General features: G+C 38.5%; 1 protein-coding gene across 8 annotated transcripts in view; it reads right to left on the bottom strand.

Moving 5' to 3' along the window:
• Positions 1-20925, bottom strand: part of znf385a (zinc finger protein 385A) — a 79090-nt gene that overhangs the window by 22616 nt on the left and 35549 nt on the right. For 4 of the 8 annotated variants that reach the window (XM_079588455.1, XM_079588457.1, XM_079588459.1 and 1 more), the window contains one exon: positions 5672-5817. The exons of 1 other annotated variant lie outside the window; for it this stretch is intronic. In XM_079588455.1, the coding sequence (XP_079444581.1) occupies positions 5672-5817 (146 nt within the window). Of the gene's footprint in view, positions 1-1060; positions 1725-5671; positions 5818-8204; positions 8265-13348; positions 13441-20925 lie in introns of those variants that run through there. 3 more of the 8 variants (XM_079588460.1, XM_079588458.1, XM_079588461.1) reach the window with 3 other exon arrangements.

The following is a 20925-nucleotide window of genomic DNA, read 5'->3' as shown; positions in this document are numbered from 1 at the left end:
TATTCGGTCATCATTTTACTTTACATCATGACTTTCTGTCTGTGCGGAACAAAATCTGTTATTTTGAAGAACTGTTTTTGTCCATAGAATGAAAGTCAATGGGGTCCAAAACAACACTAAACTTTAACTCCATTGACTTTCATTGTATAGGGGGAAAAAACATGTATCTTTAAAACTCTCTATATTACAAACATATTCTATTTTCCACAGAAGAAATAAAGTCATACAGGATGACATGGTGTAAAGTAAATGATTCATTTTTGAGTGAAATGTGTATTGTTCATGTTTTATGGAAGCCTCTATAACATGCTGTATTTTTATGGTGTTGGCAGACACTGCATCTATACTAATTATCAAAGTGAGCAATTAACAGTGCATGTTACATTTATCCAATTGGCAAGCACAGTGTTGACCTCCTGATGCTCCCTCTGGAAAACCACATCCCACAAACTGATAACTGCTCAAAAATAGCCAGATCCTTCTTACTATAAAAACACAGACCCTTAAATGACCCTTTAAAGGGACAGTTCATGCAAAAATTTAAATTCTGTCATCATTTACCCACTCTTTTACTGACTTTACTCTGTGGAACATGATGTAAAATAAGTTTTTTGTTTCTTTCATACAATGAAAGTCAAAAGGGTCCAGTGTTTTGACCCTCATTGACTTTCACTGTATGGGCAAAAACAAGAAAACATTCTTCAAAATATCCTTTGTGTTCTGCAAAACAAATAAAGTTCATGCAGGTTTGGAACAACATGAGGGTGAGTAAATAATTGGGTAAACTATCCCTTTAAAGGAAACATGTAAAATTGATTTAAAACATTAAAAAAATGTGTTCCCACTTACAATGGTAGTTACCACTACTTCCACTACCACTAGTTAATACAAACAAAGCATGCCGGACACCACAAGCCCAAAATGCACTGCGTTCAAACACAGAAGAAGGTGCGATGGCAGATAAAACAACCCACGAAGAAAACGAATGCTGTTCAGCGTCCAGCGCTTGAGACCCAGAGAAAAGTACTCTCTCTGCCTGAGCTATCTGGAGGGCACTCACCTTCATATCCTCGGCAGCGCCTGGATCTCGCAGCTGCATTGGATCCTCCATGAGGGAGCGCGTGTTTGTGTGTGGGAGGGTGTGTGCGAGAGTGTCACTCATCCTGAAGGGATCCTGGCTGTCCCACCACACCACCTGATTCTCCCACACTCTCGCGTTCGCACGCTTCTGTGCCCCCTTCTGGGGATGACAGCGAGCGATTCTTGCGCTTACAGGTCCAGGATATGATTAATTGATGTCTCTCTTCCTAGTTTGGTCTCTTCTTTTCCACCGTCGGTCGTCGCTCTTGCCGTTAGGGATCAGTTTCTCGTTCTCCGCTGTTTAATCTCATCCACCTTCCTTCCATTCCTCCCTCCATCCTTCCTGACACTTCACAGCAAGCCAAGACCGCGTTCCTGGTCGGATGCGCTCTCTTCATTTTCCTCTGCTTCTCACTTGCTTTTTCTGTCCTTTCCTTCCCCTTTTTTCTCCACTAATAAATTCTGTCTTCCTTTCCTGTGCTCTTTCAACGATCTCCTTCCTCTTTCTGTCCTACATGCTCACTCGCTGACTGCTTATTTTGCCCAGATGCACTAAGAATGTCATGCACTCCCACAGTTTTTTTCCCTTTCTCACTCCCCAAATCACCCCTTCACTCGCTCATTCTATCAAAAGCACTTATGCACAAGCTGCAGAATTCAGCCCTCCTTCATCTCCCCATTATGACAGTCCTCTCGCTCTTGCCACATACCTCTTAAACTCATGTGGAACCAATACAGCTGTGACCCGGTCTCAATTAATAAAACTTCCCAAAATATTTGAACTCATAATGCCGTGTGATTGATATCTTCCAGCTATTAAGTTAGAAAATTAGTTTTTTTCGAGGGAGTCATCAGAGGTAAAGTGAACGCAGCCAAAAGATTTCAACTCCAAAAGTCCACGTGGAGCTGCATTGCTCAGCGAGGAAAATTGGCAAGCGGTGCGCAGAAACGTCGTCTTCTGCGAGTGAGCTTTACTCAAAGGTGGCTGCAGGTGAAATGCAACAAGTTGCTGCACAAGCCGCCCGATTTAACGCCTACGAAATTCCTGATTCTGCAGAATAAGCGTGTCTGGGGGAGCTTTTCTGCACCTTCACGCCACGACCAGCTGCTTCGTATAAATGATTCAGGTGCCTCACTGCCTGCAGGCAAATTGACTCAGACAGCCAGGTAGAGGCCAAATCACATTAAAGACAAATTACAGCTGGACTGTAGAGGGATGGAAGATTGCGGTCCGTCCCTGCTCTATCTACAGCTGATCAAAAGCATCTGATATTGCTGAAATATACACAGCAAAATAATTATTTGGCCAAACAAACACATTCAAAAAAAATAATAATACTTTGAACTGAATACAGCTTGCAGCTTTGATCATGGTTGTTGCATTCCAACATGAATGCGATTCCAGACGGAACAACTTGAGCACACCAACAAATCTTATGTTTATAAGCAGTGTTGGGGAAGATATTTCGAAACTGTACCCTGCCAAACAAAGCTAATCATAATTTAGAGAATTTGAAAGTAGTTTGTGCAAACAAATAGTAGCTAATTTATTACATTACAGTTACAGTAGTTTTTTATAAATAATAAAAACTGAACTATTTAAGGATATAATTTATCATTTAATCAGAGCCGTTTTTGAATAATGAACAAATATTCTCTGTATGTGACAGTAAACTTGAATATTAAAAGTACAGTAAAGCCACCATAATTAACATAAGTAAAAAAACAGGGTAAAGGGACTTGAATCCATGAATCATTTTTATGAATCTGACCTTACCGATTCACTAGATGGAATGAATCACACTTTCCAGTGTTTGGAAACAATTCACTAGAACGAATCAGAATGTTAAACAATGCGTTATATGAAAGAGAGGACCGTACACGAGGATAGTACACCATGTAAATTTGTTTTGAAGTTCCAATTTGCCTTCTAAAAATTCTGCTAAAGGAATAAATGATGAAAGAAAATAATCCTAGAATGAAACAGTCCCAGAATGAAACATATATAGGCCTAGGTATATATGAGACATAATGAAATATATATATATATGCATTTGCAGAACATTACTATGTATTACAACTTGTGTGAGGGTTCTCTTGTAAATGTCAGTATTCCATTAGGCGATAGACTAAACACTGCAGTGTGCTTTCAGCAGTGTCCTAGAGAGAGGTCAGCCTGTCCTTCCAGCCACTCCAACATCGCCCCCTACTGGGCATCAGGAGTATTTCACTGTTGGACCCCCGTCACTCTCTCATTAAGCATTTAACCGTTGTGACTAATAAGCCTGCTGCAATGCTAAAACTGCCTCAATCTAAAGATTACAGCTCAGTGTCTGAATATATAATAAATGGCCAAAGTACAAGAGACAGTAGTTAAGCTCTAGATGCTGACTCTTTCACAAGCTCATGCATATTTAAAAACATTTAAACATCCCTTGGCTTTTACTGAAAAGAAAATAACGTGGCAGAATTGGACAGGAACAACATGCGATGTGGATTTATTGAGCTGGCATGGGTAGAGTGTTCTTTCCTTCTCAGTGTTACGAGTGTTGTTGCCAGTGTTTTCACACGGGCAACAAGTGCAGGCAAATACATGGAATTTAAGAGAGAGAATACATATGACGGACACCTCGAGGATGGCTGGATCCCACAACCTTTCCTGTTCAATTCGCTGACCAGCATCCTCATTTACATAACAGAATGCAATCTGGGAAATGTGCGGAACAGACTCTGAGTAAAAGTGCTGAGAGAGTGAAATGAGCTGCTGCATGCTAATCAAAATGATTAGCTATAAGTCACAGTGACACGAGAGAACTCATACAGCATTACACTGTCTAAAGGAAGGCAGTCAGGAAAATTCTAATACACAAACAAGCCAGCTATCATAAATAGATTGAGTTAGTTTAATATTTAAGGTTATCTTTGTGTAATCAGATGCAAATGCATTAACGCATTGTAACATTAATACACCAGATAAACCCAGTTACCTTATATTAACCTGTACTTTCTTAGGCAAGTTCACGGTACATGTACTGTAAAATAAAGTGCAACCGAAATCTTTAATACTTTTATGTGCTTTGAAGAGCTTGAAAGTTAAAATCATCATCTTCACTGTTTCACATTTGTTTTCCACAGATGAAAATAGTAATCATAACACTGGTTTGGAATGACATGAAAATGAGCATGCTTTTAATATTGCTCCTACAAAGCAGTATCACTTTTTTTTAAATTCATTTATATCTGAAAATTTAAAATACATTTTCTTTGTTATATACACTACTGTTCAGAAGTTTTGGGATTGGCAATGTTTTTGAAAAAAGTCTCTTCTGCTTACCAAGTCTACATTTATTTGATTAAAAAAAGAAACCAGTAAACAATGAAATATTGTAAAATATTACAACATAAAAGAACCATTTTCTATTTTAATACATTTTAAAATGGGATTTATTTCTGTAATGGCACACTTTACTCCAGTCTTCAGTGTCACATGATCCTTTAGAAATCATTTTAATACTTTAATATGCCTATTTACTACTCAAGAAACATTTATTACTATTATCAATGTTAGTGAAACATTTGTACTGCTTCAAATATTTCTGGAAACCGTGATACAGTATATATATATTATTATTATTATTATTATTTTTTTTTTTTTTTTCAGGATTCTTTATCGAATAGAAAGTTCACAAGAGAATAATTTATTTGAAATATAAATAATTTGCAACATTATAAATGTATTTACTGCCACTTTTGATCAATTTAATGTATCCTTACTGAATAAAAGTGCTGATTTCTTTAAAAAGAAAAATTGTGTATTTGTACAACTCAAGAGTTACAGAATTTACCAAAAATAACAGAATGATGTAGGCTATGTAAGTTCTTTCGATTTGTGGATTCAGGATCTTTCATTTGTAATTTTTCACGATTCAACAAATCAGTTAAAACTGAAAGAACTCATTCCTTTTTTTCTTTTTTTTTACAAACTGACATAAAAACGGAGAGCCATTACATTAATATCACCATAATACTTTATCCATTTTTCAAAAGCAAAGTGCTTAGGTTACTTTTTTAACTGAATTCCTTTATTTAAAAATATATATTTACATCAAGAGGTGCCTCAATTTTTTATTAAGATCTTATTGACAATGCAAGAGTTGTCGAGCACACTGTAAAGTCTCCTCCAGCTCATCCCAAAGACTTTCAATGAATTTTAGGTTTGGACTCAGGGGTGCCAATTCAAAATGATTCTTCATGCTCCCTCCCAGCATTCGTTCACAATTTGAGCCTGATGAATCTTGACACTTTATCATCCTGGAATGAATATGGCCTGGAATATGAGGTGTCTTCCTACATGGTTGTTAAAGAAATTAAAAGCTACACACTTCATCAATAATTATTAGGGTTAGAAGAACTGTTGCCAAACACATAACACGCTAGAAACATAATAATCACTGCAATAATGATCCATTCATAGACTCTTTAAGTATTTACCTATTCAAATACAAACAGCAACTTTTTTTTTTTTTTTGGCCAGACAATAATGCAATAATGCAACACTGTCAATAGAGATGTTTCAGAGGCATAATCTCACCGCGTTGAAGTTGTGGAAAAGCCCAACGCTGTGTGGAGGATTCGTCTCCATTTGAAACTGTAGGAAGGGCTTCATATCCAGATGCGGCTGGAGGACGGTGGGGGTCCGCAGAAATGTAGGGACACCCCCAGTTCGGTTGATGCTTCCTGCAGAGACAAGAAAAATGAAGTTAAAGAAGCCAAAACGCACAAATTCTAACTTTAAACTTTCCAAATGAGCTTAAAATCCTGTCATCGGGTTAAAATTTGTAACACCAAGCGTGAATAAAGCTCCTTTTGCTCAAAATATGACTTTCTTGCCATACAGAGGTGAAGCACGGTGGCTCAGAGGTGGCTGTGCTGACACATTTTTTTTGTCAGCACAAAACTCATCAGAGAGATGTCAACCTTTGGTTATGAAACAGCCCCCTCTTTTCTCTCTCTCTCTCCCAATCCACATCACAGAGTCTCTGTTCCCTGTCAGCCTGTCTTCTCTTATCCTTTACAGCCCGCGCAACCTCTTGCATGAGACCGTGCGAGGACCCTCTCGTCAGAATTAAGCTTTAGCGAGCAGTTACTTTAAGCTGCTTAATTTCTGCTGCTGGATTTTCCTCGCCTCGAGTTCCCTGCAGTCTTAAATCTGTTCCCTTCTATCTCTCTCCCTCTCGCTGCCTGTCTCCTTCTTAATCTAGGATGATGTTTTATTTTTTTTTTGCCCTTCTCCGCTTCTATTTCAAGATTGCTCGTCAAGCCTCTACTCTCTCCTGACTTCTCCAGCTCTTCCGAGCGCCGTTGAGATGGTTTCCTCACGTAGAAGACGTCATCAGGCTGTGCTGCAGTCGAGACTGCTGATACACGTCAGGATGAGCGGGGAGAATGAGTGAAGGAGAAATGGAGAGAGCACTGGAGAGATATGCTGCCTCAGCCTGGCCACAGCTGTTCCTCCTGCTCTCCTGCTGGAGCCTCAGGCCTGGACGAGCCTTGGCATCGTTAACTCAAATTAGGCATGCAAGACTCCTCACTGGCTGCACAGCACACAGGGAGAGAAAGAGCGGGGGAGAGAAAGAGAAGAGCTAGAATAAGGAGGCAGACTGGTCGCAAGATTGCTGGTGAGAGAGAGAAAGTGCCAGTGGTCGCTTGTGGGCAATGCTGGTCCCTGATGCAGTGTGCTCAACAAAAGTCACATGACTCACACTCTAAATATTCCCTTTTGCTGCAAACGGTTCTCTTCAAAAGTGCCGCAGTGTGCCTTAAAGGGATAGTTCACCTAAAAATGAAAATTCTGTGATTTACTCATCGTCTGATGTTGTTATTTGTTCCATGGGACACAAAAAGAAGAGATTTTCTTTAACTATATAGTTGCCAGGGGCTTTCAAGCTCCAAAAAGGACATAAAAGCACAATAAAAGCACCATAAAATTTTAAAAAGTGATCCATACGACTCATGCACTGCATTCCAAGTCGACTGACGACATGCAGACTGAAATTTAAGTCATTATTTACTAATATCCGTCACCTTTATCGAACAAACAATCACACTTTAGTTTAAAATGTATGACCAATATATACCACGGCTTAAAAGTTTAGGATAAGTTTTAATATATATATATAATATTAATTCAGCAGGGATGCATTAAATTGATCAAAAGTTAAATACATTTATAATATCACGAAAGATTTTAAATAAATACTGTTCCTTTGAAATGTCAGTAATAATATTATTATACATTTATTATCCTGAAAAAATATTAAGCAACACAACTGTTTTCAACATTGATTATAATAATAAGAAATGTTTCTCAAATCAGCATATTAGAATTATTTCTGAAGGATCATTGACACTGAAGGCTGAAAATTCAGCTTTACCATCACAGGAATAAATAAAAAAATGTTAAATATATAAAAATAGAAAAAGTTATTTTAAATTGTAATAATATTTCACAGTATTTGTTTTTACTGTATTTTTGATCGAATAAATAAATAAATGCGATGCAAGCTTCAATAAAAATATATTTTTTGAAAACCATTTTCATGAATTGCAGAACATAACTTTCATTTTTAAGTGAACTATCTGTTCGTCTGAACGTCCTATTCAGCCACATAAACAAGACAGAAGACTAAGCTCTAATGTGAACCGCCACTGTTTGCTTGTCACTGCAATACAGTGCTGACATAATTCAGGACATGTGTGACTGATCCAACGAGAGCACACCCAAACCCATTTAGTCTGTTCACATGCCAGCTGAGAAACGACACAGATTTGTTGACAACTGAGAGAGAAATACATGAGGGGATCAGAAAAACGAGTGCACTCGAAGTGTGTGGGGGGACAGTTGTCCTTGCAGAAGAGTCAAAGTGTGTGTCAAAACAACACGGCCAGCATGCATAAATCAGGTCCAGTCTGCTTCCTGCCCCTAGTGTATAATTACCTCATTAAATTAAAGAACACTTTCAGGGCCCAGCTCACACTGTAAATCACTGTGACAGGGTAAGTGCATGCGAGTGTGTGTGTGTGTGTCATGTAGGATAGAAAGGGGAATGAGATTTCATACTTACTCTTCAGATAACGTATGGCGCTAGAACGCGTCTTAAACCTGCACAATGACAACTAAGACCACTGGATTCAAACAAGCACGATGATTGGACACTGCAACACTACCAGATCCTCTGCTGACAGACAAAGTGCCTTGATGATAATACCAGCGGTCTTAACAGCCTCATCAAACCCATGTGGCGCATGAAGAGATGTTGTTCTGCCACTGTATCTGAGTCTGATTCTCCTAACAAGCTGCGGGAACCTGATCGGGCTGGAGCAGGGGGGTGGGGGGGTGGAGGACCGGGTTTTGGTTGTCGTTTAAAGCCAGTGACATGCTAGGAATCCTTCAACACACGCCGGGTCCATAATCACCCCGTTTAAAGATCCTGTGGCAAGGGGGCAGCCAGGGACCGAAGGACAAACGCGCACAGGGATAAGGGAGCTGGTGTGAAAGGAATCTTTGGGAAGAGGATTTGGGAGAGAGAATGATCCACAGGGCTGAGTGTGGATATGGGAGAAGTGGGGTAGAAAGAGCGGGGGAGGAGGGGTTTATAAATAGAGAGAAGGGCACAGGAAGATCAAAGGCGAGGGGAAGCGATTCAACAAACTCGAATAATTCGGAGCCTGTTTGGGCCTGATAAATGGAATCTCAGGCGTGCCTGTCGCTCTCTAATACTGAAGCTTGGCAATCCTATTTCTTACCCCATGCGTTTGCCATTTTCAGAGGGCTGGAGTAATTGTGAGGAGCGCGGGGGGGAGATAAGGATGAAATGGTTTGGAGATAAGGAATAATCATGATGAGGTCAAGGCTGACAAACACGGAAGGAAAGGAGGGAAGATTTATGCGATGGTTGAAAAATAAAAGGATGTTAACGTTAAAACACGCTTAAAAGGCTCTGGGCTGTATCTCATTAGCTGACTGGTCACCTTCAAACTGCGAGGTCAGGAGTTTAATTGGTGGAAATCGGTGACTTGGTTTCTTCAGGTGCGGAGAGGAACCACAGCGTTTCTGGCCTCAGGCTGCTCCCTTGGGCAACATTATTGCACATTTGAATACAGTACGCAGAGAGTACAAATCGCTTTCTTTATATTTTTGACACCCAAGAAGCAATATCATTTTGCATCCTTTCTAGCATGATGGGAAGCAAGTAAAAAATAAATAACATGGATTTATGTTTTAGGCAAATGCGTTTCCATCTCCCATTATTCACATGAACTCTTGCACAAGTCAAAAACTACCTCAAGCAAGCGTAAATACTTCTTTACGAATTAAAGGATTTTTTCAAATTTGGCATTTCCATTACTCGTTTTTGCTGCGATACTTCAAAATGCATAAAAACAGGGTGAAGAAAATAGCTAGACTGTTCCCTTCTATACATCCAAGTAAAACAAGAGGAACATGAGTGAAAGAGGGATGCAATGAATGCAACAGCAAGAAATGAGAGAAAGGGCCAAAGAAAGGGATGAAAGGTTGGCTGGCTTTGGATGAACACAGATGTCCCCTGGCAAGCAGCAGTGGTCCTGAACAAATTGGAGTGAGTGAGTGAGAAAGAGTAAGCAAGCAAAGGGAAGAGGGAAAGCCATGGTCCCCATGAGCCCCTCATTGAGCACCTGTCGTGCAGATGATCCAGAGAAGAGTGAGATTGGAGAAAATGCAGATTAATGAGATGAGAGATGCGGATAGATGTCTAGTCCCCTCTGAATCCACTGCTCTCTGTGTCTGTCTCTCTCTCAACCGTGTACTTTAATCATGGCCATCCTGATGAGCTTGAAATTAGCGCCATTCAGTGCTGACTAGAAACTAACTAAAAGTAGACCTCCGGTTTCACACCCATTACATGATCTTGAAGGCATAAAAATCCTCAAAGTGGCTATAGTGTGTAAACTTCCCTAATAGAACAAAATGAAGAACGTCCCTTTCAAGGGCACAAAAACAGCATTTGGAATTAGTCCATTATTCAAATGCAATTCCATTCGTTTCCACTGGTGGCACAGATATTGCAAAAAAAAAAAAAAAAAACATGAAACAGTTGACATGTTTGTTATCATGTGTAAACATCGTAAAAAATAAAATCACAGGTTATAAAAAGGCCCAGATCTGCACTGCATATTCCAGAACTGAACGTTCTGTGTAATTATTGCTTGTATTACTGTACAGCAGACAGGTGCCATCTCCTTCAACCATCAAAGCTGGAACAGTTGGAGTATATTAGAGGAGGTACTCAGCATGGGACAAAAACTGTTTGTACGTCTTCATTATTTTTGCTTTTGAAACTCAGACGTTTTAATTAAAGCATGCCGCGACAGAACGGCACAGTGTGTTTGAAATTCATGATTATGTGTCTCAACAGCTTTTTAGTGTTACATTTACATTTGTTTATACCACATTTTGCAGAGAATAAAGTAGGCTAGGTAAGTGCAGTGAATTTTGTTAATATTGCCAGTGACAGTTTCGTCGTGCACTGCTGACGTCTGTGAATTTTCGTGCCGAGGAGAGATTTAATTAGCTCAAATCTAAGACGGCCAGACAAGACTGTCTGGTGATAAGGTCAAGGTTTGTCTTCGACTGTCTACAGTTATAAATTACAAGGAAAACAAATCAGTTCTCCAACAAAAATTCATCAGAACTGATCAGAAAAAAAGAATAATCACAAACTCTCTGCGGAAAATGTATTTATTTCTTCTCATTCATCTGTATGCTGACAGACCCGTCCAGTCGGGGACCTGGGCCTATGTCCGCCCTGTCCTCAGCTGTGACCAAGGCAGCAGAAATGGCTCATTCATTTAACCAATTTAGGTCCAATTACTGTGACGGCAGCATAGCGCTGCTCGCTATTCCAGTCCTGTCTGTCCTGCCCCTCATCTAACCGCCAACGCAATCCATGAAAACCAACCTCAGAACAAAAGACACAAACACAATCTTATAAAGCTAAATCAATGTAACACTGACATCTTATTGCACTGAAAACCAAATGAGAGTAGGAATTTTGCTAGTAAATTTCACGAATAGAAGAAATAAGTAACGCATTGAATTAAACGTGAAATTTTGTAGTAAGAAAGGGTAAAACATGCTCCAATCTTTGTGCTATTTACAACATCGAAAGATCATTTCTTACAGTGTGCTTTTAAAGAAATGGCAACAGCAATAAGGTAATAGACACAACATGCATCTGCTGTTGTGGTATGATGCTTCAAAATTGCTTTCGGAGGCGGATGCCTGGTGTTTGGGAACGCAATCGCGCGAGACAGTTCTGGGAGGTCATTTTTGATGACATCAATTTGATGTCAGACTTTGGCTGAGGCATTTCAGAATGACCAAACCAACATTTGTGATGCTGTGCAATGAAATTGGTCCGCCGGTTAGTCCAGTTATCCAATCATATCCTCAGAGGCAAAGTCACGTTGAGATTTTGTTGCGCTTCGAGGGATTTATTCGGTAAATGCGTTTCCATCTTAGTTTATGTGCATATATCCTTATCAGATAAAAATATTATTCACCTCAATTGAGTGCACAAGATTTTTATGTGCATTTTTAGAATGTATGCAAATCTTAGCTTTTCCATCTGGCGTTATTTATGCAATATCCCAAAATTCACATGCAAATGGTGGATGGACTTAGCTTGTGACAAAATAAAAAGCATTCTGCCAGTTGCTCGGTTTCTATAGTCTGTATTGACTATTTAAACAAAAGTTGCTTATTAGGTCAGATTTTAAAGCTGGAACTGTTCAGTTTTGAAAAAGCCGCCTCTCTAACCCACTGGTTCGGTTTCTTCACTGAGCACATGAAAGTGGCTTGAGGTCTGTGGAGAGAGCTACTCATTAAGATTCTCATTTAATTAGAATGAACACACTTCTCGACACTTCTGCACTTCGCCTGGCTTCCTACAGCCTAGACTCTAGTGCGTCAACAAATACGGAGAAGAAACCAAAAACTGACTACTGCAGATTTAGAGACCACCAGTGTCTGAAGTATAAGAAATGAATGGGAGCCAATGAAATTGGGATGTCTGGAATGGAATATTAGCATACTGCTTATAGTATATTGAGTAGAATATATAGTATACTGCCTACTATTTGCTTAAATAGCATGTGAAACAGAATACTAAATGTGTTATTTATACAGTTCAATGAATAAAGCAAAGGAATGAGACAAGACTGCACAAGATCATTGGCTGTGTTCAGAATGGAATGCTAGTGTACTCATTTTTGCATACTGTGGAATACAGTATATACTGTATTTTGCCTACTATTTGTTAAAAATAGAACACGAAACTGTATATAATATTTTATATAAAATTGCTGCATCTAAAATTGTAATCTAAAAGGGTTAGCACCTAAAAATTAAAATGATCCCATAATTTACCCACCCTCAAGCCATCCTAGGTGTATTTAAATTTCTTCTTTCAGCCAAATACAATCGGAGTTTATTAAAAAATATGCTGGCTCTTCCAAGCTTTATAATGGGAGTGAATAGTAACTGAGATTTTGAAGCCCAAAAAGGGCATCCATGCATCATAAAAGTAATCTATACGGCTCCAGGGTTAGTAAAGGCCTTCTGAAGCAAAGTGATGCATTTTTGTACGAAAAACATCCATATTTATAACTTTATAAACTAGAATGTACTAAACCTAAATTTGTTTTATTAATTATTAAATTAACAATAGATAATAGATTATTTTATCAATAATTAATTGATCAAATCAAGTTCCATTGTAGGGTTATGAAATGCAATGCATAGTGGAATATAATATTCATATATTATATAATCAATATAATATACATTTTTGCAAATGTATATTAATGCAAATTGTAGTTGATCTTCTGGAAGTTTTGTTCAAAAGTGTGGGGTCATTAGATTTAGTTTTTTTATATTTTTGGAAATAAGTCTCTTATGCTCACCACGGCTGCATTTATTTGATCAAAAACACAGTAAAAACAGTATGTGATACATTCTTACAATTTAGAATAACGGTTTTCTCTTTTAATATTGAGTTCCTGTGATGGTAAATCTGAATTTTCAGCATCATTACTCTTCAGTGTCACATGATCCTTCAGAAATCATACTAATATGCTGATTTGGTGCTAAAGAAGTATTTCTTATTATTATCAATGTTAAAAACAGTTGTGCTGCTTAAAAAATAAAATAATAAAAAATCATACTGACCCCAAACCTTTGAACGGCAATGTATGTACAGAAAATTCACATACGGTGCACAACATGCATACCACAGAAATGTGAGCAGTTTGGTGTTCCAAACACAGCCTACAGTCTCAGCCCTTTAAATGACCCATGTTAAAAGCAGAGCTGATTCAAGCAGAACACAAATGCTGTCACTAGAATCGCCAGCCTGCGTCACATGCTATATTTGGCCACAAGGAGGTGCTACTGTGACCTTGCTCGCTGACCCTTCCGTAGATATCAAACAGGATATAAATCCCTTTTATCCTTATTTCACGGCTCTTAATCAATTATCCTCCCCTTCTCTATCTTTAGGCCCTGCAGCATCAACCCCTCCCTAAGAGCTTCTGATGTGGAGTAGAAGTTGAGCAGCGAGATAAAAACTTCTTCCCAACTGCATGTGCTCAGCACTTTGAAGCCTCGGATCCTGACCATCATGCCTTGCTATATGAGCCATCATGTCTGCGGTACGTGTGCGTGCGCGTGCTTACAGGCGAACAAAGAGATGATTGACTCTGATAAGCCTCCAAGACGCTACAACGGGAGGCTGGTATGAGCCCCAGCATGTCTGACATTAATCCCACACATACTCAAACATACATAAACACACATTCGCGGCAACGCACTTCCACTACACGGTGCTCTGTCTTGACTGAACGCTAAGAGAGACCGAGGAAAGGTTAAGGGAGAAAAGTGTACAGCAGCTAAACGATTTGTTTTCGTGCGAGGAAGAGAGTCAGTAAAAGAGAAGAAAACATAAAGAATGCAAGTACCGTCAGACCTGTGATTTAAAATGTCACCACAAATGATACGCCTGTGCGAGCTGCACCATCACAATGGCCCAAATGATATATACGGGTGCTATAATTTCAGTATTTTACGTTGATTTACTCTAACCTGAATTATGTATTGGGTTACAGTGTGCGCACATATTTAGGAGGTCACCATATCGGTTCAAATCCAGCCACACTCTAAATTAGATTAAATCAAAGCGGGTGTTAAATGAGCTTGTGTTGAACAGGGAGTCATCTGATTCAAGCTCTTCTGTAAATGGACACAGACAAACTAGATGTGCAAAGCAAGCAGTGTATCCCCAGTCACCTCTCAAAACAAAGTTTGCATGTACGGACATCACGGAAAAACACTCTCCGAATCTCAGTATTAAGGCTCTTCAAAAATGACTACTTGTACTATTTTTTTTGTAGCTGGTACAGAAGCTTGACTAATGGTCTACAAACTACTTGTTAGCTATACTACATGCTACCAATAAAGAGTAGTATCTTTTTAAATACCTAAAGTATCGGATCATTCATTCAGTTCTGGTGACAAGCTGCAACTTAAAAAAATAGAAACATACTAATTTATAATAATGGTATACCATTTAAAAGTCACTGTTAAACAGTTTAAAGCATTAAATGCATTAGATTGATTAATAAATGTGGTACTTTTTATACATAAAAAAATATATTTTATGCACAAAAAATATTACGCAGCACTGGTTTTAAAATTGATAATAAGAAGACATATTGAGCCCCAAATCTATTAGAATGATTTCTGAAGGATCATGTGACACTGAAGACTGGAGTAATGATGCTGAAAATTCAGCTTTGCCATCGCAGGGATGACATTTTAAAATATAGCCTATTAAAATAGAAAATAGTTGTTTTAAATTTAATAATCTTTCACAATATTACTGTTCTTACTGTATTTTTGATCATATAAATCATACTTATTTCAAAACAGTTTAACTAAATATCCATACCAAAAAAGAAGACATAAAATGCCAACAGAACTGCAGTGACTCTGTAGTTTATAGTTTACATGAACTATTCAAATGAACTAATTTACTAAGCTTCACAACACTGCATATGAATATTATGAAGAAGAGAAAGACATTCTAGGAAAGCGTGCTCGATTATTGCCACATAAATCAAGACAAATCTGTGTGAGCAAAACAATGTGACAAAACAGAGATTACATCACACTGCAATTCGAAAAAGGAGCTTTGTATGAAGCACTATTTTGAAAAAAATCTGAGCTACTGTTAAAATGTAGTTATGTTATTAACACATCACTATTTTTGTTCTCATATGGTAACTATCATGTAATTTTCTTCAGTCCTCACACAAACAAACAAACAAAGACACATAGCCTATTTTCAGTCAGGAAGGTTTCCAATGGCTAAATAAGGGTGAAGAAGTAATGACAGACAACACGTGTGTAATGACACCCCAGTGAGATCATAGACGGCTAAAGACGAAAAGCCCCAGAACGGACCGTGCTTTGATCTTATAAGCAGGTGAATCGAGGCTGCGAGGCTTTAATTACCCGTCTGCCTCTCATGGAAAAGTGCTGAGTCTGTCTGCGGAGAAACAAGCCAGATGCAGTCGTGCTGAAAGTAACTTTGCTCTGCTCTGAAACTGATTAAAGTTGCAGAGAAGTTCCCAGGTACTTTCTGTCTTCATCTCCCCCTGTGTTGTACTGTACCTCCCCCTCACAGCAGCACAGGGTCCGCGCACGTGTTCCAGCCTCAGAAGCAGATTCACACCCTAATCCTTTGATAAATCTGGTCTTGGCTCCACTGTGGGGCCCAAGGGTGGTTCCTCCCTAAAGCAGGAATCACTGAGAGGCAGGGTGGCTCGTGGGAGATCGGCTCTATACACTCAAGACACGCTTCCTCATCAAGTCCAGACAGGAACCGCTTGAAGCTGGATAGAATATTGGCCATCAACCATTTTCAAGCAAAACTAAGGTTGCTCAGATGAAAGAGTGAAAATGTACAAAACACAGAGAATTATTTGCAAACGGCACATTTGCTTATTATTAAATATATATATATATAATAATAATAGAAAAACCATGAACAAAATGTTGTAATGTGTTAAAAAACGTATTAGTATAAATGTATAATTTTATAATTAATATAAGAATAAAATTAACAGCTCCAAATAAACAGCAAACTTTTTTATTCTTGTTTTTCATAAAAATGGAACTAAAAATAAAAATCAAGATTACTTAAATATTTTAGAAAATACGTAAAATGTTTTAAAATATTCTACAATAATGAATAATTTAAATGAAAGTTTAAATGTTCATTTTCAGCATTACATAGAAATAGCAAAACCCAACACTTATTTTTGTTTGTTTTTACTAAAAAGGAACTAAGAAAACCTGAGACCACTTGCTTAAATATTTAATAATATTTAAAATATTAAGAAAATGTATTTAAATATAAAACATATTTATAAATATTCAAAATTAACAATAATTGACCGTTTTAATTTTAACATTAGCCTAACACAGTAAATACATCTTACTCATGATGATTCATTCACCAAAAGCATTCATAGTGGCCATTGTGGCGTATTATTACGTACTACTGTGGGTAACTAATCTGGTCTGTTAAGAGATGTTTTCATCAAAGGAATGATTGCTTAGCTTAACAGAGAAAAACAAATAGATGTATTGAGGTCAGCGCTTACAAACGAAACCCGCTTATTACTACATGAGAACGAACAGCCAAACAGACAGAAGCACCGAGAGACCAGCCAAACAAGATCCACTCATAAGTTAAGATCACACACATGCTGCTGCATAACACAAAAATATGCATGTGTGTGAGAGTGGGACAAATAATGCACAAATGCATTCCTCTTATTACATCAGGCACAAAATGTCCTATAAAGACATCGCTGATTCACTTAACATTAGCATTCATTAATCTCTCACCCCATTACTCTCCACCTTTTATCCCCCCTTTATTCTTCCTTGAGTTTCTATCATTTTCTTCTTATTGTTATAAATCGCCCATATTTGGCTGAGGGCCAGCTTGACTGGTAAGATGATCCGTTCTTATCCATCTGTAATCTATGAGAATGTCCCTGGCCGTAGGGCAAAGCGGAGTCTTTGATGTATGGTAAGATGGCGTGAAGTGCTCAGGGTGATTGTGAAAAGGGGACGTATGCTAGAGAGAAAGAGAGCGAACGATCTAATGTGCCTTTTATCCATATCCTCATTGGCAATTAAATAAAAGACGGACATGCCCTGTTACTTCTGGGTTCAACCATTTGATCCTCAATCAGTCTCAAGCGTCTTTGCCCTGACCCTCTGAATAACGCGGCTCTCTTTAAACTGGCCGTGTTACTTGTATCCCCCACTACAAAAGCACTGCAGCTTTGACCCGAATGCTGTGGAACGTGGCCACTCCCTTGTTTTATTCCCTTTCTTCACCTGCTTGAACTTCCCCTGCAGCAGTTTCCCATTTATCCTCTCTCATCTATAACCTTCCTCAACCCCCCCCCCCCCTCCCCCCTCCCCTATTAAAAGTCTGCGGTGCACGCCCAGGTAAAACAATGGCCGTCCTGTCTATCTTACCCGCGTTCTCAAAGCCTCCTGCCCTCAGGTATGAAATTCTATCACTCAGCACAAATGGCTGGATTAGGCCAAATTCATCTACGGGGGAGTGGAGAAAGAGATTCCTTCACAGATAACTGGGAGGAACGTGGGTAAGATGATCCACCGCTGGCCATTTTATTAGTAGTTCCTGGAGGCCTCCACGTAAGCCACTGTTTCTTTAAAAAGAAAAACTGCAGAATGGGTCTCGGTAAGTCACAGGACATGAATAATGGAGGAGGGTTTGCACAGCAAAGGAAGGTTCATATCAGTGGAGTGGTTTTGTGTTTTAGTGGCATGATAAACGAGTGTATCTTCCGCTCCATCCATGTACCATTAACACCAGCAGTCCAATCTCTTTAAGTGCTCTTAGCTCTTCGAACGTGACGTTATTGGTGTGTGTTCACAGGAGTCTGACTGTCCCGACTGCTAGGTGGTTGTTTACCGTTCCGCGTCAAAGGGATCCTTCATTTCTTAATCACACACTGAGAAAAATCCTTTCAGCATCATTACTCCAGTCTTCAGTGCTGCAGGATCCTTCAGAAATCATTCTAATATGCTGATTTGGTTCTAAAGAAACATTATTTTTCATATCAAAAACAGTTGTAGAAACCGTGAGACATTTTTTAAGAATCTTTGATGAATCGAAGGTTCAAAAGAATAGCGTTTATTTGAAATAGAAATATTTTGTTACATTTTATGTCTTTATTGTCATCTTAGATCAATTTAATGCATCCTTGCATACTATTAGTTCAGTATAAATATGTCCCCCCAAAAAATCTTTAAAAAAAAAGCTCCAAACTTTAGTGTATAGTTAGGGGTTCACACAAAAAGCACATTTCTCAAGAATATCCTTTCAATATATTGAATTTAAATGGGAAACTTGAATGACCATATAAAAAACAGACCAAGTTATTTGCTAAATATCTCACAAGAGTCCATGAGAAAACTAGTGATATCCGATTCGTACAAATCGTCAATTCAAACCTTAATGTATTGTTTGATCTGGTTCACAAAAAAAAAAAACTACCTGAATGATTCATTCACAAATCGGACTGATCAGGTTTTTGAGTTCATCTCACGACCGAGGCATTTATTTGACCCTTCACAGGGAGCTTGATTGACAGGTGATCTGACCAATCTTACTTCGCCATCCGCCATTTTGTCCAACAAAGCATTCAGGAGAGATAGTAGGAGGATGGGAGGACATGGGAGGATTTGAACTTGAAAAACGAAGTGTACTGACGCCTTTCCGGCGGTTAAAACAACATTCCTTCGTATATTCATTCATGTTTATTTGATGCTATAAATTAACTAGAAGGAAGAGATGATCGGTTCATGAGCAGCTTTAACTGAGTCTCTACAGCGACCAGTCAGACACATTAAAGAGCCACAAAACGGTATTTATTGTTTAAATTTCTTTAAAAAATTACCAAATTTGAAAGGTGAGACTTTGTTTTATATTTAATATCAAAAGTAACCGAAAAGTAACCTAGTATGTCCTGTCTGTCCTGTCTATGATATTTTTATGGTTCTTTTGGGTCATTTTTGAAGCTTGAATGCTCCAAAAGAGATATACTTTATATTATTCAGAATTTCTCCTTGTGTGATCTGCTGAAAAAATAAAGTCATACAGGTTGTAACAACATGAAGGCGAATAAATGTTTTCATCTTTTGGCAAACTAATCCTTTAAAACTGAGAGAAGCAGACACTGAGAAATAGAGGAGAGAGTGAAAGCGAGTATACGGGGGAAAAAACAAGCAGGGAACTGGGTTAGTCTGAAAACATATTCTCTTTGAACGTAAAGGTCCCAAAGGCGGCGTGTGAAAGAAAAGACAGAGGAAGACAGAGAGAGGGGAATCCTGACCTGCTTCTATGAATCTCACTTCCACACTGTCACCCAATGTTAACTGACTGCGGAATAGTTCGATTCTCAGAAGGAAGAACATCCATTCAACATTCATCTGGCACTGAACACAACCAGCTATTAATAAGTCATCCCCAGGCTACTTGTCAAGATCTAGAAAATACATCCACAGCTGCAGGAGGGTCTAATCCCCATTTAACCTTGAGTATGTACTGCATGTATGCTTTCTCATTTCTCCTTTCACAGGCCACACATTTTACAGTTTTGTTTCCCCCTCTCCTCTCCTTTTTACAATTGTTTACTTCTCTCCTCATTCTTGTTTCTTCCTCATCTTCTTTTCACACTTGCTTTTTGTTTCCTCCTCTCCTTTTTACAGTTTTGTTTTCTCCTCTCCTCTTTACAGCTTTGTTTCCTCTTCTCTTTAGGTTTGTTTCCTCCTCTCCACAGTTTTGTTTCCCCCTCTCCTCTCCTTTTTACAGTTTTGTTTTCTCCTCTCCTCTTTACAGCTTTGTTTCCTCATTTTCTCTCCTTTTTTAGAGTTTTGTTTCATCATTTCCTGCTTTTTACAGTTTTATTTCCTCCTCATTTTTACGGTTTCGTTTCCTCCTCTCCTATTTTTTCACGGTTTTGTTTCCTCATTCCCTATTTTTTAGTGTCATTTCCTCAAATTTGTACAATTTTGTTTTCTCCCTTTTACAGCTTTTTTCCATAATGTCCTCTACTTTTAAGATTTTTTCCTCCTCTCTTTACAGTTTTGTTTCCTCATTTCCTCTCTTTTTAGTTTTATTTAATCCCCTCCTCTCCTTTCTAGTTTTGTTTTCTCCTCTCCTTTTTATAGTTGTGTTTCCTCATTTCCTCTCTTTTTACAGTTGTTTCCTCATTTCCTCTCCTCTTTACAGTTTTGTTTCCTCATTTCCTTTCCTTTTTAGTTTTGTTTCCTGCTCTCCTTTTTACAGTTTTGTTTCCTCATTTCCTCATCCTTTTAGTTACCTCCTCTCCTCTTGCTGTCTCCTCCTCGTCTCTTTTTTAAACAATTTAGCTTCCTTCTCCTCCTGTCCTTTTTTTGTTTGGCTCCTCTCCTACTGTTTTTCCTTTCTTTCTCTCCTTTACGGTCTTGTTTTCACTCATCTCCTCAATACATTTTTCCTCCTCCTTTCACTGTATTGTTTTCTCGCCCACCACCCTCTTCTTTTTGCCATTTTGTTTCCTCCTCTTTTCCACTATTTTGTCCTCTTCTCCTCTCCTCCACTATCTTGTTTCCTCCTTGCAACCCTGCACTACCGGTTTTGCAGAAAAAGGAGA

This window comes from Phoxinus phoxinus, assembly GCF_949152265.1.
Source record: "Phoxinus phoxinus genome assembly, chromosome: 18".
Classification (NCBI taxonomy): Eukaryota; Metazoa; Chordata; class Actinopteri; order Cypriniformes; family Leuciscidae; genus Phoxinus; species Phoxinus phoxinus.
Note: the sequence above shows the minus strand (reverse complement) of the source record. Positions and strands in the feature narration are given on the sequence as shown.